The sequence below is a fragment of the Haliaeetus albicilla genome, chromosome 3 (genome assembly GCF_947461875.1).
Source record: "Haliaeetus albicilla chromosome 3, bHalAlb1.1, whole genome shotgun sequence".
Taxonomy (NCBI): domain Eukaryota; kingdom Metazoa; phylum Chordata; class Aves; order Accipitriformes; family Accipitridae; genus Haliaeetus; species Haliaeetus albicilla.
The window spans coordinates 47,671,396-47,697,991 of record NC_091485.1 but is presented as its reverse complement, the minus strand read 5'-3'; the positions used below and the strand labels follow the sequence as shown (position 1 = coordinate 47,697,991).

Below are 26,596 nucleotides of genomic sequence, written 5' to 3'. Positions count from 1 at the left end.
GCTGCCGCGGCCGCGGCCGCTCCCCACCGCGGGGCCGCGGCAGGGGCGGCGGCGGGGAACGGGGGGCACAGCGCCCCCTGCCGGCGCCGCCCAATGGCGGTGCTGGCGGCGGGGGGGAATTGGCGGCTTCCCCGGCGCGCGGCTGTGACGTCAGCCGGGCGGCCGTCGTGGCGGAGCCGCCGCCATGGGGAAGAGCCGGTCTCGGTCGGCGAAGGCGGCGAACGTCTTCCGCATCGCCCGCAGCGGCGCCGTCAAGGCCAAGGCGAAGGGCAAGGCGCGGCCCGTCACCTCCGGGCTGAAGCAGGTGAGTGGCGCGGGGGACGACGACGACGACGGCCTGCCGCGGGGTGGGCGCGGTGGCTTCCCGCCGGAGGGCCTCGGTCCCGCCGCGTCGCCCGTAGGCCCCGCGCGAGGCTTCGGCCTGGCGGGCCCGGCCGCTCCCGCGGCGTTTCCTCCGGGCCGGGCTGGCGCGGCCTTTCCTCCCGTTGGGCCTCTTCTGCGGGGCGGAGGAGGCGCTCGTGACTGACTAAGCAGGGCCGCTTTATGGAGAGAACCCTTCTGGGCACGACGTTGCAAAGTGCACGATTTCCACCTGAAAATTAGGCTTATATGTGCATGACATCGTCCTCACGAAGAGAAGCACGAAAAGTTCATTTGACTAATCTCCTGCAGGCATCTGCCACATACGACTTCGAGCTGGTCTCCTTGCGGGGGTCATTTAGAGAGTATCCAGTAGCATCTCAGGATATCTGTCCTTGGGAATGTGATGCTAAAGACAACATCAGTAGTTCAGTGAGTTTACGTTTACGAGACCACGCTTGCAGCGTCACTGATGGTGTAATTCAGGGTACGGTTTAACAAAATGACTTGATCCAAACCGGGAGGCACAGATACTGCAAAGGGAGGTCCTGCTTCTTCCCGACCCCAGCCCCCTTTAGCAGGCTCCGGCCTCTGTTCCCGCAGCTCTCCTTGATGCTGGCTTGGGAACTCCTCGCATACTAGGTGATTCAACTTGCTAAATCAGCAGAAAAAGCAATTAAAAATGCATTTTGCATTTTTCTGTGCTGGGTTGGTGAGTTGAACAAACTTAATTATGAATGAGTGCAGACAGAAACATTTTTTGGGTGAAGAACCAGAAAGGATGGAGCCTTTTCTGATCCAGTAGCTCTTTCTTTGTCTCAGCTGTCAAGTAAAACCATGTCAGTGAGATACAGTGAACAGATCTAGGAGTGTGCACTGCCATGTGTTTTACTGTTAATTCCTCTTTTCCACCTTCTTGCACCTTCGATGGGCTGTGATGCTCTGCAGACCCTTCCTGTGAGCTGATTCAACACACTAAAGCAATGGAAAAGTAAACAAGCAAAAATGATTCTGCCCTTTTCGTGTCCAGAGAGCACCACAGCCCAGAGGAGGGACGGATTGGGTCGTGTGACTGGGAGCAATGCAGGGGAAGAGGGATGGGGTTGATCTAAGCAAGAGTTTTACTCTTGGTAGCAGCAAGTCATTATATGGTATCTCCTTCTCAAACCCTGCCTCCAGCCTGAGATGTGTGATCTGCTGAGAGTTCAGCTGGTCCCTCTAGGAAGGCATCTGAGGAAAAAAAGCAGAAGGTTAGTGGCTTATTGTTCCCATTAGATTTAGTTGTAATCTGCTGGGCAGAGTTAAACAGCAGCTCTAAAAAAAGGCCCTTTCAAATTTTCTCCTGCAGGCTAAAGCCACTTGACAAGTTAATCTGGTAGACCGACAGGAATGTAATAAACTGGAAATAAACAACTTCATGTTGCTGGTGTCACATCTCCACTTAGTCTAGAGGGTTCTGTATAATAAAGGGAGAAACAGGTTTAAAAAAACATATTCAGGAAAAGTCAGTAGCTTATTAGGAGTAAAATTTTATTCTGTGCGTTTGAAGCTGTATTCTTTAATTCATTAAGCCTTTGGGGATTTACTTATCATTAAGCAGTATAGGAAGATGCTCAGAAAAATTTGTTAAAATAGGTTTATTCTTTAATAGAGAAAAGCCCATTGTAACTATTCAAACAACTTTTGATATAGATACACATGCTAGCTATAGGGCCTCTTTCTATGGAGGAGTCCTGCCAGAGTAGCTGAGGATACCAGGCATTAAAACTGACTGGATCCTTTCAGCACCCCTGTGAAGCTGGAAAATGGTAACAAGCCCTGATGGGAAACCTAAGATTTTTGAAAATTGCATTGTCCACAGTCCCATCCACTCTTGATTTGAGTTAGGAGCCGAGTCTGTATTTCTCAAGTCACAATCCAGTTTATTATGAGTTAAAGTGCTAATCTGAGTAGGCTTATTTTATCAGCCTCTTGCCACTGCTTTTTTACTACTGGTTCTCTTGCTCACTTAGAATAAATGGGATTGTTGTTAATGTATACATGCTCTGAAATTCTGGATGCTTTGAAAGCAAAATGAATATGTGTCACCGTTCGTGGTTTGCTTCTGCCTGTGTAAATTGCTGAGAGGTGAATTACAGGGGTAGCCTTTGGAACAGCAGTAGGTATCCTGAAATTTGGGGTTGCCCGAAGACGTATCGGTGTGCTTCTGGAACATTTGCAATGTAATAGGCCATTATTTGGCTACAGTCCTGTTCCAGACTTGGTGCTTCAGAAGCAACGTGTGCTAGGGCTGAGATCAGCTGAACCTTACTTTGCTGCAGCAGTGAAAGAGTCTATGCCCCCTTGTATCCACCCTGCTCCACAGATTGTTGTCCCCAGAGCACAGCACATGTCCATATCTTAGCTCTTCCCCTTTGAAAGCAAGGATCTTTGGTGAAATAACTTACGAAGGCAGACTTGGGCTAGTAAGTGAGGCTGAGGTGTCCAGGGACTACATACACATCCTGGTCTGCAACAGCCGTAGAAGATTTTTTAAATACCATAGCGAAATCTGGTAGACATTGTTGGCCAGACCTATAGTATGAACACGTAGGAATGCAAGGTGTGTTGTTGAAAGGCAAACTACTGGACGAAATTAAAAATAATAGTAAGATCATTTACAAATTGTATTGGGTTTGTGTGTGTTGTGGTTTAACCCCAGCCAGCAACTAAGCACCACGCAGCTGCTCACTCACTTCCTCCTGCACCCAGTGGGATGGGGGAGAGAATCAGGAAAGAAAAAAAAGTAAAACTCTTGGGTTGAGATAAGAATAGTTTAATAGGACAGAAAGGAAGAAAATAATAATGATGATGATAATAATAAAATGACAATAATAATAAAAGTGGAATATAAAAAACAAGTGACGCACAATGCTATTGCTCAGCACTCCCCATACAATGCCCAGTTAGTTCTCAAGCAGTGATCCATGCCCCCTGCCCAGGCCAACTTCCCCCAATTTATATACTAGAACATGATGTGTCATAGTATGGAATACCCCTTTGGCCAGTTTGGGTCAGCTGCCCTGGCTTTGTCCCCTCCCAACTTCTTGTGCCCCTCCAGCCTTCTTGCTAGTTGGGCATGAGAAGCTGAAAAATCCTTGACTTAGTATAAACACTACTTAGCAACAACTGAAAACATCAGTGTGTTATCAACATTCTTCTCATACTGAATCCAAAGCATAACACTATACCAGCTACTAGAAAGAAAATTAACTCTGTCCCAGCCAAATCCAAGACAGCGGGGCAAGGTTTTGGTAGTGGGAGCCTACAAGGGTGGCTTCTGTGAGAAGCTGCTAGAAGCTTCCCCTATGTCCGACAGAGCCAATGCCAGCCAGCTCCAAGGTGGACCTGCTGCTGGCCAAGGCCGAGCCCATCAGCGACAGTGGTAGCGCCTCTGGGAGAACAGATTTAAGAAGGGGAAAAGTTGCTGTGGAACTGAAACTGCAGCTGGAGAGAGGAGTGAGAATACATTGAGAGAAACAACTGTGCAGACCCCAAGGTCAGTGAAGAAGGAGGGGGAGGAGGTGCTCCGGGCACTGGAACAGAGATTCCCCTGCAGCCCGTGGGGAAGACTATGGAAAGGCAGGCTGTCCCCCTGCAGCCCATGGAGGTCCACGGTGGAGCAGATACCCACCTGCAGCCCATGGAAGACCCCACGCTGGAGCAGGTGGGTGCCTGAGGGAGGCTGTGACCCCGTGGGAAGTCTGTGCTGGAGTAGGTTTGCTGGGAGGACTTGCGACCCTGTGGGGGACCCACGCTGGAGCAGTCTGTGCCTGAAGGACTGCACCCCATGGAAGGGACCCACACTGAAGCAGCTTGTGAGGAACTGCAGCTCGTGGGAAGGACTCATTTTGGAGAAGTTCCTGGAGGACTGTCTCCTGTGAGAGGGACCCTACGCTGGAGCAGGGGAAGAGTGAGGAGTCCTCCCCCTGAGGAGGAAGGAAAGGCAAAGACAACGTGTGGTGAACTGACTGCCACCCCCATTCCCTGTACCCCTGCACTGCTCTGGGGGAGGAGGTAGAGAAAACTGGGAGCAAAGTTGAGCCTGGGAAGAAGGGAGGGGTAGGGGAAAGGTGTTTTAAGATTTGGTTTTATTTTCTCATTACCCTACTCTGATTTGATTGGCAATAAATTAATTTTCTCCAAATTGAGTCAGTTTTGCCCATGATGGTAATTGGCGAGTAATCTCTTCCTGTCCTTATCTTGACCCACGAGCCTTTCATTGTATTTTCTCACCCCCATCCAGCTGAGGAGGGGGAGTGATAGAGCAGCTTTGGTGGGCACCTGGTGCTCAGCCAGGGTCAACCCACTACACAAATGAAGGAAGGAACCCTTCCTGGAACTTGACTCCAGCTAAGAGGAGCTGAGGGCAGTATAGCAGGGCCTGTCTACAGCCTAGCTTTTGCTTTCTCTGTGTTCTGTTTCTGGATCACTATGGGTTCCCTTTCCAATAGAGCAAGTTTAACTGCTTTCATAATTTTCAATTTATTAGAACATCAGTAGTACATGACTAGATGATATAATTAACAGATAAACTTACTAATATGCACATAATGCTGGCTGTGTGTACAAAAATGGTGCAATTCCACATGCCATTGGAATTTCTGTTAAAAATACCAATGTGTGTTTTTTCTTTTCTCCCAGATAAACATTAAAAATGCTGAGAAAGTTAGCACAATAAATAAAGCATTTGCTGAAGTTCAGAAAGAAGTACAGCATCTATCAAAAGGCACTACAGCAGAACCTCAGAAGAGTCATAAGGTAATTTCTCTTTGTAAAAATCTGAGGAGGGAAATGAAAGGACTACACATGTTCAAAGCATTATATTCTGGCTCTAAGACTGCAGACAATTCATGCGGTTGCTTTAAAGCTATAAAACCAGCTTTATTAATTTCAGTTGTGTTGTAATGTTGAATATTCAAGTGCTATATAACTACTAAAGTAAAAAGAGAAGAGGGTGGGCAGCCAAGCTGGAGCATGCTCCAAAAACGTATTTTAAAATTATGTTGTAGCTGTTTTTTAATTTCTTTACTTAAAGTTAATTCCAGCTGCAGCCGCTTGATTTGAGACTTATGTCTCAACATGGATGGATAGACACAAAGTAAGGATGAACCTTGCCATTCCCTACCTGAAGAACCTGATAGTGCTTTGAACTAAACAGCTCTGCCTCTTTCTGTTCCAATCCCCAAGCCTTCCTATTCCCTCACCAGATCTACTAACACCTGAAACTGCAATTTCTGTACTAGACCTCTTCTGTAGCACTTAAGGTTCAAGACAGTGTTTCACTTGTCTTCCTTCATCTAGTCTCTTAAACAGGGCTACGTGCAGCCTTGCACAAGAAATAATTCACAGAACTTAATTTCTGACGAGTTCCTCTGTATAAACTCTTTATGCTGACTCTTTCTGGTCCTCTGGATGTGGTTTGGGGGAGAGAGAAAGCAGTGGGCCAGGATGAGGTACAGATGAATCCATCCTGGCTGTTGGGGGAAGTAGAGGGAGTTGGGAGAAGTGGACATGGGTTGAGTGTTATTTACTGTGCCTGGGGTGATCAAGTTTCTGTATGGCTGGGAGCAACAACATGAGTGTGAAATGCCTTAAGGAGAGGCTGAGGGAAAAATGAAACGTAGATGACAGCGCTGCCAGCACAGGATGAGGCCGAGCAAGGGTTTCAAGGCAGTTGGTGCCAGCAGCCCTGTCCCTGCTAGTTTGTTATTGCAGACAGCCAGGAATTCGGACTATACCACTGGTCCTCTGCTAGTAGGGCTATACATGACATAATGTTGAGTCCCTCAGGCTGTAATAGTATTTTCTCCAAAACTGCAAAAGTGCTGTCAAGAGCGCCTGCGAACTAAAAGCTGAGCCTATTTCCGTTTGGTCATGTATGTTACGTTACTGGCATGATGCTTTGTCTTTCTCCTGCAGAATAAAGTATCGGCTGCTTATCTGTCAAGTTTAGTGAATCCTGTAATCCCCCAAATTATTGAATGATGACTGCAAAATTAGCCTAAATTAAATATGTAAAGACAAACTAATCTTCTAGACAACAAGTATTTATTAGTGTTTTTCTTCCAAGAAGACTAAAAAGAAATTGCTTTCTACTTTAAACTGAAAGTCCTTTTTTTTCAGGTTTCCACAAATCTGGAAGAGGAACCCGCAAATGTGGATGCTGCCACAAGCCTGTTATCTCAGTTGTAATGCATAATGGACAATGAAGGGATTGCAAGAAATGAAGATCACAAATACTGATGGCTTTGTTTGTACAATTTTATTAAAAAAAATCTTGTTAATATACAAGTATTGGCACACTTTAATACAAACTACAAACAGACCTTTCCTATCATCTAGGAAAGTGGAATGTCAGAAGTCAGTGTGAGAAACTTAAAGTGCTAAAACAGAAGGCACTTCACAAAATTGGTTCACTGAAACAATTTAGCATAAGTCAAGTTGATATCCTTCACTTTTCAGCTTGGCAGTGAAAGCTTCAAAATTGATTGAAAGGTTAAAAAAAAATACAGAAAGCTTCTTGGCAGTAAAGCTTCAAAGAAAATGCTGTTAACTGTGAGCAAGAAGCCTAATCATTTTTTAAAAAATGATCAAAAGGCTATAAAGCATTTTCACTTTTCTTAGTAAAGAAAATTCCAAATAACTGGATTACACAGAGGGCACTCAGGTGAAAAAACTTGCCAGAATTTTTGATAAAAGCCCTTTTTTCTAGTTGTTGAATTTGTTTTGTGAAGTAGTTAAAGGAAGCAAAAGGAAATATACTCCCAGAGTCAGTGAACTAAGAAGTTATACATTCATTATTCAAATACTTAGGTTATGAAGAAGTCTAGAATGTTATAGTTAGAGGTAGATAAGTAGTCTGGTTGACACAATATCTAATAATTTAGTATCTGCACATCAAAGAGATCACAGACTCCTTCATTATCATCCAGGTTAAAGTTGTAGTCATCTCCGGGAGTAGGAGAGAGTCGTAAGAGAGGAAAAACTGTAAAGCAGGAATAGTTTAGTTTAAATTAAAACACTTTTGGAATATCAGCCCTATCTCATAATTCAGTATGTTTGTCATCACCACTATCAGGGTTAGTCTTAATAATTAAAATGGTCTTGATAATCTGACAAGCATGCTAGGATACATACTGTGAATACCTGTATTGCCTTCAAACTAAGGCAGTAAGTGACATGTCTACATTTTTTGCTTTGTATTTTAAGTGAAGTTGCTGAAACGGAGTGATAGCTGTGGAATATGGACTTAAATTCTCCTTCTGCAGCAAAGGAGCTCCTGAGCACCTTTTGAAACTTTCATCAGAAAGCCGTTTATATTCCTTCATCTTGTTACAGTATTGCATATATCAGCCTTCAAATATTTATCGTTTTAAGTAAGGAAGTTACCATTATCCCTATTTTACAGATGAAAAGTGGAGGCTAGCAGTTTCTCTGTGCACTGCATTTCAAGCATGGACTTGAAGCCATCTTTTGGGGAGGGAATGCAAGAAGAGAAGCCTCAGCCCTCATGCTGCACCTCAGGAACACTAACCTAGTGCAGATGAGCTGGGCATGCTGTACCTGCTCTGAAAGTGGAAACTATTTCCATTTCAGCAGCGTACTGGCACATTCACATAATCCCATCATGCCCCTCGGATCTTACAATTACGTGGTTCTTTCTGGATAAGCCCTGAGGTCTGCTTGGAGGGCAGATAGTAGTACAGGCTGCTTACAGAGCGCAGGGCAAGAGGAACAATGCCAGCTGAGTTCACCTCTTTGCCTGCACCTCAGTGAGATAGAGCAGAGAGGCAGGGAGCATACGATCTTACTAGCTGTGGTTCAGTTCTGCACTCATGGCCACCGAGGTGCAAGAGCAGAAGTGGGTGACATTTGTCTGTTCTGTTAGTGTATCACAGCTGGCCATGTATCAGTCTGCATGCAGGCATGTAAATATGTTCTGAAATATTTACTCAAAGCTCCTGCAGGAAGCCTGAGGCAGAACAGAATTAAACCAGATTTTTTTTTTTAAGGCAGCACTCTAGTCATCAGCCTGTTCTTTCTTTGTTCCTGAGTTAAGGACTGGTGAGTTACTCATGCATGTAAGTGCTTGCTGGATTAAGGCTTTCATATTTCGATTGTTAAATAAAACTGTTGCAGGGAATGGAAAGGGGAGCAAAGACAAGAATGACAAAGATAAGAGGAGGCAGTACAGGGGAAAGAAGTAGTTTCATACTGACTCTTGGCATCAGATTTAACAGACACCTACTAAGAGTGCTGTTCACACAAAAACCATGCTGCTACTTGTGATTATTAGAAAAGATGCTAAATACGTACCGTCAGAAGACATGAGTTCATCAATGATATCCCCACTGATATTTCCTGTGAAAGACAAGAGCATGTGTTTATGAAAGGCAACAATATTCACATTAAAACAGAACTGCAAAGTACAGTATGGCTCGTGCAGTGTAGGAGCTGTGGAGATAGCACGCCATGTATACGTAAAATATATTCATCTTTGTATCCCTCAGTTTTTCCTGATACATTTCTCCCACTGATCCCTTATAACCCTAGAGCCCTGTACAATATGAAGCTTATTTGGTGGCAGAGAAAGGTATTTTGCTCAAAATGAGTTTGCTACTCAGAGCTGGCTCAGTGGCTTCATTAGGAGATAAACAGAGGCCTGTCATTTCCTCTGTGTAACTGATCAGTAACTTGGTCACAAAGAAGGGCTCAGGCAACTAATAAAAACATTTAAACAGTAACTACTGCTTCCTACCTGTGGGCTCTTCCATCTTTGCTATGTCAAATGAGTTTGGCTTGAGAATACAGTTAACATCCAGGGGCAGCAAACCCTGGTAGTCATTTGAGCTAGCTGTAGCTTGGGTGACATCTCCTGAAAGGCTGGGGTACAACACTGACTCTGGAAGGCTGGAGTAAGGAGCTGCTGGGGTTGTACTGTTCTGCTGCACACTGCCGTCTACAAAGACACGAAAGGCATATTAAAACGTCTGTTACAGTAAAAGGCAACACAAAACGCCTGCACCCGACTTTGTCTTTTGAGAACGTGGCCAGTGTCTGGGATGAGGTGAGAGGAGTCTCCCCCTTCCGAAGTCACAGGCACTATTTAATCAGGACCCTCAGAAATGCAGTCTGTAACAATGACAGCATTTTCTAAAATCTTTTCCTATTACCCTACTATTATTACGAAAAAAAACCCAACCTGATATTCAGGCAGCTCTCATTGTGGCTATGTGGAAGAAGGTAAGTGACCTTGTGGCACAAAACCTGGAACTGGTGCCTGTATTATCTGTCTCATTAAAAAGTACATGTTCAAATCATGTCCTCCGTTAGACGTTGGCAATTTCATTCCATACTGCATTTCTGGAGAAGCACCTCAGAATAATTAACAGGATCACATCCAAAACCTGTTTGGTATAAGATGATAAGCTACAAGGGAAGAATGTGTTTCACCAGACAGAAGAAGAGGGTTCTCTCTAACCTCTTGAGAGCTGTTGGTAAGCCCTTGGGATAGTTTCTTAACAGACAGATGCTACGCTATGCAAATTCTTGATCTTTCCTTTATCTACCACCTTTTCTAACAGTTTCTTCTTTCCCTCCAGTTCCCTACCTCCCCCACCCATCTGAGGTAAGAAAAACCCTGGACCCACCTGATGGCGTGTCCGCAACTGATGTTTGTGGTAACTCTTGTCCTTGGTTCAGATCATGTTCTGGTGGATTTTGAGGAGCTGTAGCAGGTTTAAGAGGAGTCGCTGGAGCTGCAGGCTGAGATGGGGGCTGTGCAAGGTCATCGGGCGGAGGAACTGGAAACACCATGGGCTTGGAGGAGCTTGATTCTTTATTTATAAGCAGCACATGGATAGGTCCTGAACTACTTTTAAGATTGATCTGGTATTTCTTCTGTCCATTCTGTCCCTGTGAAGGTGGTATATTTTGAAAGTTACTGTTCCTTGAGAACTTGGAACTTTACAAAACATAACAGTAACTGCATAGCCTTATTTCCCACAGAAAATAATGAAGATGTTTGAACAGAATTCTCAAACTGATGCAGAAGATAAATACAGCGCTCTTCTAGTTAGATTGCTAGGAAGAGCTAAGAATTGGCACAAACTTAAAAAATCATACTCAGGAAAAAAAAAATTTAAAACTAATATGTGTGATCTAATAAAAAAACCAAACCCAAACCAGATTACAAACCTGTAATGTATTTACCTGACCAGAACACAGTTACAGAGGACACAAATATACAATTCTTTGAAGTGCTTAACTAAATCTTGAATTCAAGTTACATGAGAATTATAGCAGGGCTACATCTTATCAATAACAACGATAAATAATGATTTCTGTACATTTATATCTCTTCCTTTTAAATGGAGCTTCAGAATGATCTTGGTTGGGACCAAGCATCCTAAAACAGTTGGATATCTCATCCAGAGTGAGTGAGCACAGGATCATGAGTCAGTAGAAACAATTTCTCAGCTGATTTGCCAGGCCTTCTTTTGGCAAGTTACTTAAGCAATACAGCTAGGACTAACTTCCCCTAGCACAGTCTCAGTGAGATCGCTGACTCTGCAGTGGCTAATTTAGCAAACAGGTTTTCAGCAAGTATGTTCTAGAAAAAATGAGGATGAGAAGAGTGGGAAAGGAGCCTCGGAGAAGGGGAACCAAAACAAAAACATCCAATTTGAACTTGGTGATGAAGACTAAGATCAGCTGTCTTTGACAAAAAGCCAAAAACCCCACCCCAGTATCACAGCTGCTAACGTTGGTCCCACAGAGAACCTTACCATTGCCTGAACTGATTTCAGCAGAGACGGATAAACATAGTACCACTGATCAGCTTCATGGTTCTAGCTTTGGATGCTCTTACGATATTAGACTGTGCTTAGCCTCACTAAAAATAGCTTGTGAAACTTCTCAGGTGAATTTCAGCCTTCTACAAGCATAGTGGCTATCATGCTTCATACAATGCTCTCTCCCAACTATGTAAACCCTATTTAAAACAGAGCACTGCAACAAAAAAAAAAAAAAAAAAAAAAAAAAATCAAAGAGGGACAGAGGTAAGTAATTTGGCCTCCTGCTTTAATCTTGCCCATTTAAGCCTTTTGGCTAAAGCAAGATTGCAGTCTGTTTCTCTATCCAGTCTAGTACCATGAGACTAAACATAAACTAAATCTAAACTAAATCTAAATGAAACCTGCAACTAAATCTAAAGGGCTTTTTTGTAAGAGATCTGTTTTAACAATACAACAGAGAAATGTGAAACATAAAAGTCACTGCTAATAAGTTCTAAAGGGAATTCATGACAATTATGCCTAATTTGGAAAGTTGCAACATTTAAAAGCATGAGAGAAGAAGAGAGGGCAAAGAAACCCACTACTATATCTTGTTTTTAATAGAAGACAGAGTTACCATTAGTCTATCTAGGTGTACAAACCCCACTTTTTCCCCACCCAGCCTCTCTTTTCTGAACTGAAACCATCTTAATTTTTATTTCTTTCCCCTCTTGCACACAGATAAGAGATAAACCCTTCGCTCTAATGTAGCTCTTCTTTTCCACTGTCCCTCTAGAACATTTAGGTAAACAAGAAACCAGTACATACCATTTCGGGTATAGGTACTTCTAACTGTGTACCACAAGGTGCTTGAATTGCTAGAAGTGTGTCTCCTGGTTAAATAGCAATTTTTAAGAAACTGTTAAGTGTGCATATTTTTCTTAAGTCTTGCAAGGTATCCACTCAAATGAGATATGGTAATTCTCTAAGGCCACTTAAAATACTGCATAATTCTAGCATAAATAAACTTGTGGTGGGACTTGCAGAGTTCCTCTAAGATTCAAGTATATAGCATAATATAAACCACAGAATTCCAATACTTAAGACCATAGCTGCAAGAATCTTTTCTCATAGCGATACCAGATTTACTACTTCCTTTACCTGTTTGTTACTGTCCCCAGATCTCCTAGCTGTATACTTAACGTGAGGTGAAAAAATTAATTAGTTTCTTTTTCAGCTAAAACAGCTCTCCGGTCCAGCTCACTTTATGGCTTTGAAGAATGGTGGCAGTACAGAAAGATTTAACAGAAGGAAGAAAAGGTATTAATGATCGTCTTCAGTGCCAGCACTTCTAACCTTACAGTTTCTGCAGCACATACAACTAGGATGTAACAACTGACTATCAAACTCACCTGTAGCTTACTATGGACACTAAAACGTATTGTTTAAAGTCGGGAGATCACAATTACATCAGCAGCACTGGCACAACCTGCCTTACACTGCAGGTCACTCGCCTACCTGCACATCATTTCCCCTCTGTCCATAACTTGGAATAATGCTTTTCCTTCTCTCCTCCTAAGAGACACTTAGATGAAGTATTTACTATGTGACTGGCATACTAGATGCCTCCACATTTTGTAATGACTAACTCTTCAGTAACAGCTTAGTTTTGTTGAACTCCACAGTAGTTGTCTAATCTTGCATTTTTATGCAAAACCAAACCCAACCTTCCTTGTAGCAAGGAAGAGATGGTTCTGAGCCTAGCTGGAGGCTGAACAATTCTTCCCTTGGGTACCCCAGGATCAGGAGAGAATGTCAAGGGAAGTAACTTCTTTGCAGGACAACCAGGGGATCAGGCCCAGTCAGCATGCGTTTATGAAAGGCAGGTCCTGCTTGACCAACCTGATCTCCTTCTATGGCCAGGTGACCCGCCTAGTGGTGAGGGGAAGGCTGTGGATGTTGTCTATCTGGACTTCAGTAAGGCCTTTGACACTGTCTCTCTCGGCATACTCCTTGAGAAGCTGGCAGCTCATGGCTTGGATGAGTGTACTCTTCGCTGGGTGAAAAACTGGCTGGATGGACGAGCCCAGAGGGTTGTGGTGAATGGGGGGAAATCCAGTTGGCGGTGGGTCACAAGTGGTGTTCCCCAGGGATCAGTATTGGGGCCAGTTCTGTTTAATATCTTTATGAATGATCTGGACGAGGGGATTGAGTGCACCCTCAGCAAGTTTGCAGATGACACCAAGTTGGGAGGGAGGGCTGATCTGCTCGAGGGTAGGAAGGCTCTACAGAGGGATCTGGACAGGCTGGATCGATGGGCTGAGGCCAATCGTATGAGGTTCAACAAGGCCAAGTGCCAGGTCCTGCACTTGGATCACAACAACCCCATGCAGCGCTACAGGCTTGGGGAAGAGTGGCTGGAAAGCTGCCCGGCCAAAAAAGACCTGGAGGTGCTGGTTGGCAGCCAGCTGAATATGAGCCAGCAGTGTGCCCAGGTGGCCAAGAAGGCCAACGGCATCCTGTCTTGTATCAGAAATAGTGCGGCCAGCAGGAGGAGGGAGGTGATTGTCCCCCTGTACTGGGCACTGGTGAGGCCGCACCTCGAGTACTGTGTTCAGTTTTGGGCCCCTCACTACAGGAAAGACATGGAGGTGCTGGAGCATGTCCAGAGAAGGGCAACCAAGTTGGTGAGGGGCCTGGAGCACAAGTCTTATGAGGAGCGGCTGAGGGAACTGGGGTTGTTTAGCCTAGAGAAGAGGAGGCTGAGGGGAGACCTTATCGCTCTCTACAACTACCTGAAGGGGGGTTGTAGCCAGGTGGGTATTGGTCTCTTCTCCCAAGTAACAAGTGATAGGATGAGAGGAAATGGCCTCAAGGTTTGCCAGGGGAGGTTTAGATTGGATATTAGGAAAAAATTCTTTACCGAAAGGGTTGTCAGACATTGGAACAGGCTGCCCAGGGAACTGGTGGTGTCATGATCCCTGGAGGTATTCAAAAAGCACGTACACAAGGCACTTCAGAACACGGTTTAGTGGGCACGGTTGATGGTTGGACTCGATGATCTTGAAGGTCTTTTCCAACCTAAATGATTCTATGATACTATCTGCAATTTTTGGCAATTTCTTCAAACCTCCTGTACAAAAGGAATCTTTTTGATTTAGCAGCAATGCCACATCTTTGAACTTTAGCTGGCTCCATTTATATACAGCATCATCAGGAGCTCCCTGTGGCCACAGCTGCCACCAGAAAATGTTATGAAATTTCGACCTGCCTCATCTTTCTGGTGGGTTGGACCAACATGTCCTGTCCCTGGTGCCATTAACAGCCTAAGGCAAGCTGCTGCAAAGTATGAATACAGAAAAAGACATCAAAACCCAGTACTCCAAAAGCAGCTAAGCTTCCGTTTTACACAATCTGTGACTACAACTAGAAAATGCCAGAACTTGCTAGTGATGAACATTATGAGAGGCATCTACTTAGTACTGATCACTATTGCTTAGTACTGATCACTACTGAATACTTCTAAATTCAAAATACTTCTAAATTCAAAATACTTCTAAATTCAAAATACTTGCAGGGAAAAAGCAGGATAATTAGCAAGTTAGTTTTCAAGTGGAAGATCAGGAAATCCCTCACTGGAAGAAATACAGCCTAGCAGCAACTTACCATTGAAGCAGTTGCAGATATCTTCATGGGTGACATATGAAAACGTAATTTATGTCAAGGAACATTTTTCTTAAAGCAACATGAAACTGGTATTTGTTGCCCTTTAAAAGAAGTTCATCCAAACTGAGCCTAAACTATAAACTTATTGCTGTTACTCAGAGGTGTAATCAAGGCATGATTTTTGGCTTTCAGAATGGCTAGTTAAAAATAGCAGAGTTCTGTTTTTTAAAGGAGAAAAAAAATCTGTATCTGTGAAGAAAATACAAAAAGAAAAAGGTTGTGTAGCTTGAATGAGCAGAGAGTCTTCTAAAAAAGGACAACATGTAAAATCTTGTTTTGAAGAATACCATTTACCTCACTAACTTGACACTGTAGGACTCAAGTAAGTATCAGGACTTCCCAGAATCACTCAAAAAAATTGCCAGAGGGGACTTGAGAGTTCATGTGCCATCCCATTCCCCTGCCTCAAGGTAGGATCAACTGTTAAGACATTCCAGACAGACATTTGACTCCCCTCCCCGGAAAACCTCCAGTGATGGATATTCCACCATCTCCCCGGGGGAGTCAATTCCAGTGCTAGCTCTCCCAAAGGACAATTTCTCCTAACATCTAACTTCAATCTCCTTTGCTACAAAATCCATTTTACAAGAACAGTTTCTGTAGAGCAACTCAAGTAATTTTTAAGTACTTATCACTGGTGCTATAGATAAGAAGGGAACTTTCCTGCTCCCAATCCCAGGTGTCTATTTGCTCAATATCTTGCAAGACAGCTAAACACATGGTTACAAGCAGTGTAGCTGGAACCCTCTGCTCATGGGGTATTTACACACAGGATTTTTTTCCAGTTTCAAACCCAACAAGCTTCAGGACTTTGTCAACTCAATTTATCTTTGGGCGATAGATTAATCTTTTCAAGAAAAGGAAGCAACACAAAAAAAGACTGATGTAAAGCACTGGTAAGAAAGTATATGTTCAAGTGTTGGAAAGCAATACAATTAATTTAAAATAAGACACCAGGATTATACTATGGACTTTAAAATTACTGCCATATATATATGTGTGTGTATATATATACACATGTGCTAAATTATTTTCAGGTTACCAATCATACAGTCACAGAAGTTAAAAAGTCATGTAAATAAGACTTGTATTTTCTTTCTTTTTGAACCAAAACCAGAAAAAATATTTGCCTTTCCACGCTTCTGGATAAAATGGACTACATTATGCTTTATCTGTTACCTACACTTTTAACTGTTGCTTTAATTCTAATTCCAAGATGCACACAATTAATTTAAAAGGATATTGGTGGTTTGTAGAATCATCCATGACATTCTTGATACTTTGCTGAAGCCACAGTTTCTGCTGATCCAATTCTTTTTCTTTAAGCTCTAGATCTTCAATTTCAGCTTCCAGATACCTCAGCCTGTCTATGACTTCTTTCGTATTGCAGCCAGCACCTACTCCTCTTAAAAAGGCATAAGGGTTCATGAAACCACAAGTGAAAATCTAAAGCAAACACGCAAAGATAATTTCAACTTGAAAATCTACTAATATTCAATATGAAGGAAATGAGCGTTTACCCTCCCAAGAATGTTTTAACAGAAAAATGAAAATTCTTAACTGCAGATCAAATTTAGAATTCCCCTCTACTAAAATTTATTTTATTTTGGAATGTAGGTTTTTTCTGCATTGGAGATGGTTTGCAGGCCCTTCCTCCTTCCCCTCTAACTCAGCTTGAGCTTCCACCTTCAGTGACCCAACAGAAAATAGGCATGGACAACAGGAGGGTAGCTGGGTGAAGACACTGTGTCCCAATACCCCTCCAGATTCATCTAGAGTAAATTTTCAACTACAAGTGCTAGTTATAAAGTAGCACTACAAGTTTTCTGCAAGTTTCTCTCCTGTATGCTTTAAACTTAATTTTATGTATCAAAGATGCAAGTTAAAGGGAAGACAAGTAAAGCTCATTTGCAACTTTACCGTAATTCTAAAATGTCGTATTGCTCATTGATGAGCGTAATGTTAATTTTATGGTGTCATATCTAGTCAGAAGTGGAAAGAGGCAATTTTTATTGCTCTTGAGCATGTGAAAATTTGCAGAATTGACATAGCTTACTTCCACTGAATGCTGTTTTTTGACTTCTTCTCAATGAGATCAATCCCCTCCAAAACATTGGTGATATCATAGATCCTTCTCTTCTGCCTCACAGCAAGGGTATCAGCAGCCTGTCAAGAGAAGAACAACAAGTATCAGCAACTTGCATGCTGAGGGCAAAAGACAGTTAAGCCATTCCCTTGGAAAAATGCGAGCTAATGTCATTCTGAAGGGAGAAGGTTCAGCAATTCAAGAGCCAGATGCTCAATCATGAATTCAAAAGTTCAGCACCTGCATGTAGTGCTACATAGCATGCTGAGAGGAGTCGCCTCTCTGAAGGCCAGCAGCCCTACCCTCATCAGAGAAGAGAGTTCACATGTGTTGCAAAGACCGTGTTTGGTATTTGGAGCATGTGCTATTCAACTGCACAGAGGAGCCTGCAATGCTCTTTTTGGAAAGTAAGAGAAAGAAGGGAAGGCAGACAGCAACGGCCTGCAGTGGAGCAAGCCTCTGAAGCTAATGATTTATTAAGTTTATCATTCCTTCCGCTGACACTGGAGGTACTGCAGTCTTTGTTTGGATTAAACTGTGCCGGGATACGAAATGACAGGGCTGTAATTTCACAAAGTGGCTGAAGGAGAGCTGCAATACTTCAAGCCAGCATCATCCTCTAACGCTTCATGGCATGAATCCACCTCACAGCGTACCTGGGCTCGCTCAATCTGCCACACGGAGTACCAAGAGCTGTTTCACAGCCACCAGAACCCTGGTACAGCTCACAAGGAGGTTCGCTGCTGTCACGCTATCACTTTTACATTACAACTGGCTATGCTGTGTGTCTGTGTGCTGCCACAGCTCGGCACTCAAAGCAAAGCAGAGCGTCAGGCAGAGGAAACAGTCTGCTTCATGTCGTAATTCTCTCCATGGTGACTTCTACGTACCTGATGCAAAGACTTAAGACAAAATAAGCAAAGTTGAGCTAGTCGTGCCTTCCATACTCTCACCTCTTTGATGCTGTAAAGTGGCTCAAGTTCAAAGAATATTAACCAAAAGGAGAGAAAGCAAAGAGGAGTCCGATTCTGTAACTACTCAGGACACTCCAGATACAACAATTAGAAGGGATTATATGTATTAAATCGATTAAAAAAAAAAAGGAATAAAAATAAAGAGAAGGATAGCTGGCAAAGACTTCTGCATCCCAAATTTGAACTCATGCATAAAGCCAACAGATTTCCACTATAGGCACATAATGATTTATTTCAGTTTGTCCAATCTGTTAAATTGATGCTTTTAGTAAAGTTGCCTGTATGAAGAGTACAACCTGAGACAACCACAAAGAGGAAGGAAAACCAAATCCATTTTACAGCAAAGTCCATGTAACTCCTTTTACAGTATTTTCTGAACCATAAAAAACCTCACTAATCTTCCAAAGAAATGACATTTTCCTACTAGAAAGTTAATTACTAGAACTCAGTAGTACAATTTTTTTTCTGCTAGTGAAGTAAAATTAAAAGGAAAAAATGAAAGAATGGAGATTAAAAATAATACTCTTAATAGCCATGAAGTATAAACACTGCTCTTTCTCCTTGACAGTGATGTACCTACTAAACACTGTCTCTACTGATACCGTTATCAACATTTATCTTTTGTATGGTCTTCTGTAGCAGTCTGTTAAAATCTTTTCCTATCTAACAAGGCAAAATACATACAAATACATATACAGTGCACACTTCAGTTCTTTCCAAGGAAACAGGCACTTCAATCACTTCTATCAGCAGGTATCCGCCTGCTATCTTAACCTGCTATTTTTGCTGCCTGCATACACGCTGTTTCCAACTGCAAGAGAAGCCTTCAAAACCTAGGAAGTGACAAAATTGATGCCGTCTGTGCAATGTTTAATCAACACCCAATCAATGTACATTTCACAGTCTTCAGAGGCACAATTCCTACAAGCTCCCCACATTATTCAGTGCAAGGAATGGACAGCACACACTTAGTCGGCTGCTATTCAACATTCTGCTTTTTTTCCATTGCTCTACGTATGGACCTAGGACTTATTCTACCACTAATGGTTTGAACGATGAAGAAACTGCTCTGGACACAGATTTCATTACCTCATGAGATTTTCAAAAAGGCCTGTCTGTACAACATATATTGTATTTCATACGCCCAAAGCACAGCTCCCATTAACACCAGCAGTGGAGATTCACCACTGCTGCAAACCAGGCTCCAGCACCCCAGGTCAGAGACTGTGAAAAGGAATGACACAGTTACGTATGTATTTGGCTTGACTGGCCCTGTATATAGTTCAATCACAGCTACAAAGTCCAACTACTTACAACAAGAATTCCAACAAAGAAGTCAAACGGGCCAGTCTGGGAAGTTTAATCCAGACAGTCACTAGCTTTCTGGTGCTGGTCTTATAACCTAATTATCTTCTCAAAATTTTATGGGGTGTGTCCTAGTTTCAGCTGGGATAGAGTTAACTGTCTTCCTAGTAGCTGGTATGGTCCTGTTTTGAGTTCAGTATGTGAAGAATGTTGATAACACTGATGTTTTCAGTTGTTGCTAAGTAATGTTTAGACTAAGTCAAGGTTTTTTCAGCTTCTCACGCCCAGCCAGCGAGAAAGCTGGAGGGGCACAAGAAGTTGGCACAGGACACAGCCAGGGCACCTGACCCAAACTGGCCAACGGGGTATTCCATACCATGGGACGTCCCATCCAGTATAAGAACTGGGCAGTGGGGGTGGGGAATCGCCGCTCAGGGACTAGCTGGGTGTCGGTCGGCAGGTGGTGAGCAATTGCCCTGCGCATCATTTGTACATTCCAATCCTTTTCTTATTGCTGTTGTCATTTTATTAGTGTTATCATTATTAGTTTCTTCTTTTCTGTTCTATTAAACCGTTCTTATCTCAAACCACGGGTTTTGCTTCTTTTTCCCGATTTTCTCCCCCATCCCACTGGATGGGCGGGGAGCGAGTGACTGGCTGCGTGGTGCTTAGTTGCTGGCTGGGGTTAAACCATGACAGGGTGTTCCACAGATATTTTAAAAAACAATTGAAAAGTTGCTGCTCAACACTCTAGCAGTTACTGATATGACACCTTCTTGTCGGCACATGGCTCAGAAATTAAGCTCAGGCATTCAGTTCCTCCACACAAACCATGCACTAAAGAGCCTCCTGAGATAAATCTCCTGTTGTAAAAAACACTTTTAAAACTCATAATTTCTCAGCCTATGTCAAATGGTTGAAGCAGATCCAGCAGCACAAGAAAGGGACATCTACCACAATGGCCCTGCTAACATGGTTGGACGTAGCGTCCACACTCCCTCCCCTGAACCATTTGCAGTTCCTTCATAAAATCTTTTTAATGTAAAGCTGCTGCGCCCTAGTCATTCCTCCTAGTATCTCTTTATACTTTGATTAAGTACATATCCAAGACAAGCACTGCATGAGTGTCTCACAAACAAGTTCAGAACTAGAAGAAAAACATCTAAGTGCAGGGTTTCGGTTCTGCGTGCATGCAGATCGTGCAACTTCTGGAATACAGAAAGCATGCTGTTCAGCACAGTTTCAGCTGCACGCATGCTCACACACACAAAACCCTGCCCAGAAATAAAGCAACCAACCAGAAAAAGGGTAATCGAGAGTTTGGGTGCATTCTCACACAACTTCTTCTTTGCTCTCTGGGAGCTGACAAAAGGTAGTGGGAATCATCAGCTGCACACTCACTGCATTAGCACTGAAGAGCAGAGGAATTCGCTAGAGCACCGTGGCACAGTCATAACCGAGAGGCTTAACAAAGCAGAACGGCCAGCAACACCTGCTTGCTCTCCATGTGTCAAAGGAAAGAGGTCCTGCATCCTCCGGACTGTGCCCGTAGCAGATGACAACATCTTCTTCCCAAGAGGACTGTCAACGGTTCGGTGGGGGTTTTAAACTGAACGGCGTGCTTGGCAACCTGTACGTAAAAGTACTGAGCATCACTGCACGAAAAAAGGTTAAAGGAATGTAAAATTTAATAGATAACGCTTTTTCTCCTTCTGTGGAATAGGGCAAGTGTAAGCCAGTTGTTATTTGCTCCTGATCAATAAATTTCTAAAGGTAGTAGCAAACAAGTAGGTTTTAGAGTACCTGATGTTTTGCGCTGATTATCAGAAACACTGCTCAACTTTGAGTACAGCAGGGATGGCATTCTGCTAGAAACCAAGCCTATTTAAGAAATCAAGGCAGAAGCAATTGTATGCTACTGAAGAGAAAGAATCATGCTGTTTTGGGAGTAATTTCAGATGGGTTATCCCTTATCCACTCATCTTGCTCTTTTTCTCTCTTCCCTGAAATTCATGGGTTGCTGCATATAGGAACTTTCTTTTCTTTCCCTTCCATCTCAACCCTTAACATCTTAAGCTTATTTCCATAACTAGATTTGTTTATACAGGGTTATTCAGGGACAATTATGCATTTATTTGAGAAAAGCTGTTTAATTTTAAAGTAAGCACTGCAGATTTAAAATTCCAAGTAAAGAAACCCCTCACTTCTACTCCTGCAATTTGTCAGGTATTAGCAGAGAAGTGTCCAGCACCAAAACATTTCCAAAAAAATTTCAGCATACAGAACTCCCAGGGCTCCCTGCACCTAGAGTGAGGAACCGTGCCCACACATAAGACGATGCATCACTTCTGCTTCACGATGGGTTAGCACAGGCATCCTGAAGTATCCTCTTAACTATAATTATAGATGTATCCAAAGGTCACCAGGAAATGAGCTACAGAACAGCTTTTCATTCTCAATTGCTAAACCACAAAGCTACAAGTACGCTTAATGTTTCCAAATTGTATTTTCTTCACAGTATGCTCCTGGTTTTGCTACAGAAATACTGATCAGCAGCATGACATCAGATGGTCAATATCTGTCAGTAGAGAGACATCTGAAGATGTTCACTACATTAATCATTTCTTGGAACGCTCTGTTCCATTTCAAGACCATCCTGTTCTTCAGTTCCCTGAGCTTATCGACACAATGCGCATGCTGGTTTTCATTTTTCCTGAGATACGTGGCTTATTTATGAGAAATACTGGTTACAGAATGTACATTCTGACTCACTGTTTATGAAAGTACCAACGATTTATTCACTTCAGTTAGTATTTACTTCCAACAAACAGTATCCTGTAATTCAGAAACCAGTCTCCAATAAAGGTCTTGAGCAGAAACGTCTATGACTTGTTGCAAAGCCCGTTTACTTTGCCCTGCCTATCAACCCTTCCACTCCCTCTGGGTGGTTCCCTTCTTACAAAAGGGAATGAGAAACATCATCCCATCCCTCTACACAGCTCAACTTTATTGTGCAAATCTGTCCTCTCGGGGTCTTTAAGCTAAGCTTTTTGGCCTGTTGTCTTACAAACCGAGTATGTTTTGCTTCTCAAACTGACCTGGAAGATGTTGCAGCACATGACAGATAATAAAGTAAGCTGCACAACAATCCCCAAGATGTGGACAGCTTAGTTCCATTTTACTGAAGAAAGAGGCAGTCAAATACAAAGAAGTTCATGAAAGTGTACAGACCACAACACAGCTAAAGGAGTATGAAACCAATCCAGTATCCTTCCTAGTTCACCCTGAAGTTTCACTAGCCACTGTAACACCACCGAAGTGCTTGTTCTCTGAGCAGAGATGCACAAATCAGAGAGCATCGCTCACCTCCCGTAGCCCACTAAGAATAATCGACAAGGTCAACTTTCCAGAAAGGACTTCAAGTAACCAAAGCACCAAGACAGCCTCTTACTGCACTTTGCTTAACTCCTCAGCAGTTTGCTGAGGACCTTAACCAGCCGGGAAAAAATTCACCTTTGCCTCGACGCACCACGCACGCCGACAGCCCGGTGGGCCCGAGCAGAGCCCCAGCCCCTCGGCCGGCACGGCAGCACGCTCCAGGGAACCGGCGAGTGGGACGCTGCGCCAAGGGTCCCTCCCGAGATGGAGCGACCTCCCAGCACCCGGACCTGGCGCACGGCGGGCTCGTCCCAGGGCCTCGCCGGGGGAGTCCTGCCTCCGGCCGCTGCGCTCCGACGCCTTCGCACCTCAGGGGCGGCAGGCTGCTGAAGTGGGAAGCGGGTGACGATGATTTGCCACCCACCCCGCCAGTTAAGTGTCTTTTATATACGCAAAAAAAGTACTAAAAAGGCAGCGGTCTGTTCTTCCCTTACTAAAAGGATGTCGAGGGGGACGGGTGAGAAACAAGCTTAAATCACGGCCCGTACACTCAGTCAGCGTGCAGAGCAACGCGGCAGAGTAAAAAAATAAACAAACACCCCCCCCCCCCCCGCCGGTGAACTGCGTTTTACGAGGCACGGAAACCATTCCACCCTCTTTAAAAGGGGCCGGAGCGCGTACTTCAGCCGGCCGCGGCGGCTGTCAGCCATCACCGGGCAGCCGCGGCACCCCCCGCCGCCCGGGGAAGGAGGGAGGGAGGGAGGGAGCAGGCGGGCGGCCCGGGCCGGCCCCCGCGCTGCGCCGCCCTCCCGGCAGCGCGGCGGGGCTGTGCGCGCCGGCGAGGCCCGGCGGTGCGGCGGGCGCCGTGCCGCCAACACCCCCCCCGCCCCCAGGCCGCCGCCATGGCGCCGCCGCCCCGCCCTCGCACCGCTTTGAGGTCCAGCACGCCGTCCTTGGCCTCCTGCAGCAGCGACACGAACTTGGTGGTCAGCAGCCCCAGGCTCTTCTCGTGGCGGCTACTGCTACTGCTGCTGCTGCTGCTGCCGCCGCCGCCCCCGCCGCCCGCCGCCGCCTCGGCCGCCGCGGCCATGCCGCCAGCGGGGCCGCCCCGCCGCGCCACGTGTCGCGACCGCTGCAACGGCCCGAGCCCGGAACGGAGCCCCGGCCCGAGGCCTGCGGCGGGAGGGGCGGCGCCGCAGGAAGTGACGCCGCCGGCGTTGCCTGGACACCGGCATGTTTCGGCCGCGGGGGCCGAGGGGGCTGCCCGCGGGGAACGGGCCGTGCCCGCCCCTCGGGGCTGGGGCTGCGGCCGCGGGGCGGGGGACGGGGTCGGCCCCCCCGCGGAGGCCGCCGGCCGGCAGAGCCGGGGCGGGAGGGGCGAGCCCGCGGCACGGAGCGGAATTACGCGTGGCTGCGGCGGGCCGGGCCCGGCTTTAGCTGGGGCTGCCCCGGGGCGGGCGGCGCAGGCCCGCGGTCCGCCTCGGGCGAGCGGCCCGAGCGCCTGATGCGCCCCGCAACGCGATAGCGCCTCGTCTCTCGATTCGCCGTTTGCACTTGATACAAAAACCCACTTAGAGTAATTATAAACGGTGTTCTCGCAGCGCCCCAGGGGGACGCGGGACACGCTGCTGGTCTGGCGAGAGTCACCGGGGGCTTAGGATGCTTTCCTGGGCCCTTGCGCTGGCGTCCAAATGTACTCGTTCAGGTACGCCTCTTTCCCTCAGTTACCACCAGACAGAACTAGAGAAGCTTTGAAGTCCACACAGCGTAAGCATTCAAGAGATGCACTTCAAGAAAGAAATGCTGTGGGGAAAACACCCTCGGGTACCCCATCACACGAGGCAGGACATTACACGGAATGTGCCGTGTCACCCAGGAGCTGTACGCCTTCACAGCCAACAGCACGTTCAGGGTAATACATGTATGCGTAGGAGCAAACAGGTCCTTGAAGTCCGTCCCTCCTGGTCTCGGGTAACGCAGGAACTTCATGACTGATTATACATTCAGTATTGATTTAAACAGATCCATTACCTTGTCTGGAAGTGAAAACAAAACAGAATCCAATAATGGAATCGGTTTTAAATTGCCATTAATGCAGGAGAACATGCCTTGCATTTGAAAAGCTCAGAGTTCACATTTCTTTTTTATTTATTTTATACCTTTCAGTAATGTCAGGCTGAAATTTATCCCTGCGAATAGGTAAATCTGGCGCAGCTTTGACCTACACCGTATTTTTATTATTTTATAGATGTCGAAGATAGAAATCACTTAAATATCTATTAATGAAATCAGAAAATAGTTTCAGAAAGAAAATTTTGGAGGAAAAGCTCTGAGCCGATATTAATAAATTGACTCAGGGTTAAGAGTAAGTTCTTTTACCTTCCTGGTGCATTCCAGGTATTCAATTACTTCACCCAAAGTGTAGCTTGGTCAAATAATAAGCCAAGAAAAAAGAAGTGCCCAAGGAAACACTTGATCAACATGACAGAAAAGCACTCTGAAGTGGTGCAGCCTTTCTGCACCAGTAGTATCCATTTAAATACTATAGAACAGCTTTCCAGGTGAGCATTTCCTCACGTAACATGGCTTCTGAAGAAGCAGGAGCATGCAGAACACAAGGTGAGAATGAAAAGTCATTTTCTTCTGCGTTTAGGTAACTGATATATTTGTATCAGGGAATCAAGAGGGATGGCAGCAGACCAATCGATTAGGCCAATTTCAAACTTCACAGCAAAACTTACTAGACTGGCATTCATTAACCCCATTGTGCTGAGTTGGTTCTTACACCTTGCTAACCATTACCATGAATTTTTGCATATTATCAACTCTTAGCACACATTCAAAGCAGTCAGTCCTTAACAGCTATATCCTACCTTAGCTGGGGGTGTACAGTGGCACAGAGCAGATGCCTCCTTGTTAGCGCTGACAGCTCCAGTCCTTGCTGGTCTCAGGGGCCAGGTGCAGGAACTCTGGATGCAGGGAGCCAGCACTGAAGCAGGTGTCTGCTGTCTCTCTCCTCCCACAAATTTGGGAGCTTGCCGTTTTATAAGACCGCGCAAACTCAAGGCAATGTTACTGTGCCAAGTGGGGTGGGGCTGTTGTTTTCCCAGCCACTGCAGGTGCCTTATTCAGTTGTTGGCTGTTTTTTTTTTATTTTGCTTTGCTGCTGCTTCCTTTCTTAAAGCAAAAGCAATCTGTTCCCAGCTCTCAAGGTTGTGCTTTCTCAAGGACCAGCCACTGACCATCAGCGAGTTGTTTTTGCTGCTGTGGCTTCTGCTTTCAACTTGTGCCCATGTTTTCAAGGCCTTTGTTACATCCCACACTTAAGCTGCTCTTCGTAACAAGAGGCAGCTGGTATCAAGCTCCGGTTCACACAGCAAGTTCTCATAACAAGTTGATAACAAGCCCAATGGCCCTTGCACAGTTAGCCAAAGGCCAGGGCCTTTTACTGGCACTAGCGTTTTTACTGGGCTGCTGGGCACAAAAATGCGTATACAGTTATACTGTATCAGTGTGCTTATGCCTGGGTTCTTCTGAACAAGTTGATGGTAAAGTCGGCTTAGTGGCTTCTATCTCGTTGGAGCAACAGGACTATGCTTTAGCTCCTGCGAGGTGGAAAGAAATAGCTCCACCTGGTGTACCACATAACTAATTTTACTACTTACTATTTTACTTACTACTACAGCATTAAACACTTCAGAGCATGGTATAGTACAATAACATTTTAGAATCTTCTGAGAACAAGCAAATGAAATAAATGCCCGAGTATGTGGAGATGGCAAAGTCTCCATCATGAAAGAAGTATAAAAATGATATTAACATAAGGCTTATGATTAGCTTCCATAAGAAGCTGTTAGTTTATTATCTCCTATTTTTCAAAAGCCTAGTAGGAAGCCTGTTCCTTCAGCGAACCAAAATACACGGCCAAAAAAGCCACTCTAAGTTGCAGC

At 44.7% G+C, this 26,596-nt stretch overlaps 2 protein-coding genes across 7 annotated transcripts; one reads left to right on the top strand and one right to left on the bottom strand.

Annotated features, from left to right (window-relative positions):
* The first annotated feature begins 136 nt into the window (after positions 1-136).
* Positions 137-6,693, top strand: RBIS (ribosomal biogenesis factor). Its single transcript, XM_069779604.1, has 3 exons — positions 137-304; positions 5,044-5,160; positions 6,526-6,693. The coding sequence occupies exons 1-3, from the start codon at positions 185-187 to the stop codon at positions 6,592-6,594; spliced, it is 306 nt and encodes a 101-aa protein (XP_069635705.1). The 5' UTR covers positions 137-184; the 3' UTR covers positions 6,595-6,693.
* E2F5 (E2F transcription factor 5) lies at positions 904-25,688 on the bottom strand. 6 transcript variants are annotated; one of them, XM_069779600.1, is made up of 9 exons: positions 23,575-23,874; positions 16,960-17,069; positions 16,147-16,308; positions 14,844-14,887; positions 12,006-12,070; positions 10,053-10,317; positions 9,161-9,361; positions 8,719-8,763; positions 904-1,590 (listed from the first exon to the last, which is right to left on the bottom strand). In XM_069779600.1, exons 1-9 carry the CDS (start codon positions 23,734-23,736, stop codon positions 1,523-1,525), a joined length of 1,122 nt encoding a protein of 373 aa, XP_069635701.1. In that variant the 5' UTR covers positions 23,737-23,874; the 3' UTR covers positions 904-1,522. The 6 variants fall into 6 exon arrangements, with proteins under 6 accessions (XP_069635701.1, XP_069635704.1, XP_069635700.1 ...); XM_069779603.1 differs by lacking the exons at positions 904-1,590; positions 23,575-23,874 and adding exons at positions 6,650-7,387; positions 25,520-25,688; XM_069779599.1 differs by lacking the exon at positions 904-1,590 and adding an exon at positions 6,650-7,387 and having other exon boundaries at positions 9,161-9,354; positions 10,049-10,317; positions 23,575-23,876.
* Between the last annotated feature and the right edge of the window lie 908 nt (positions 25,689-26,596).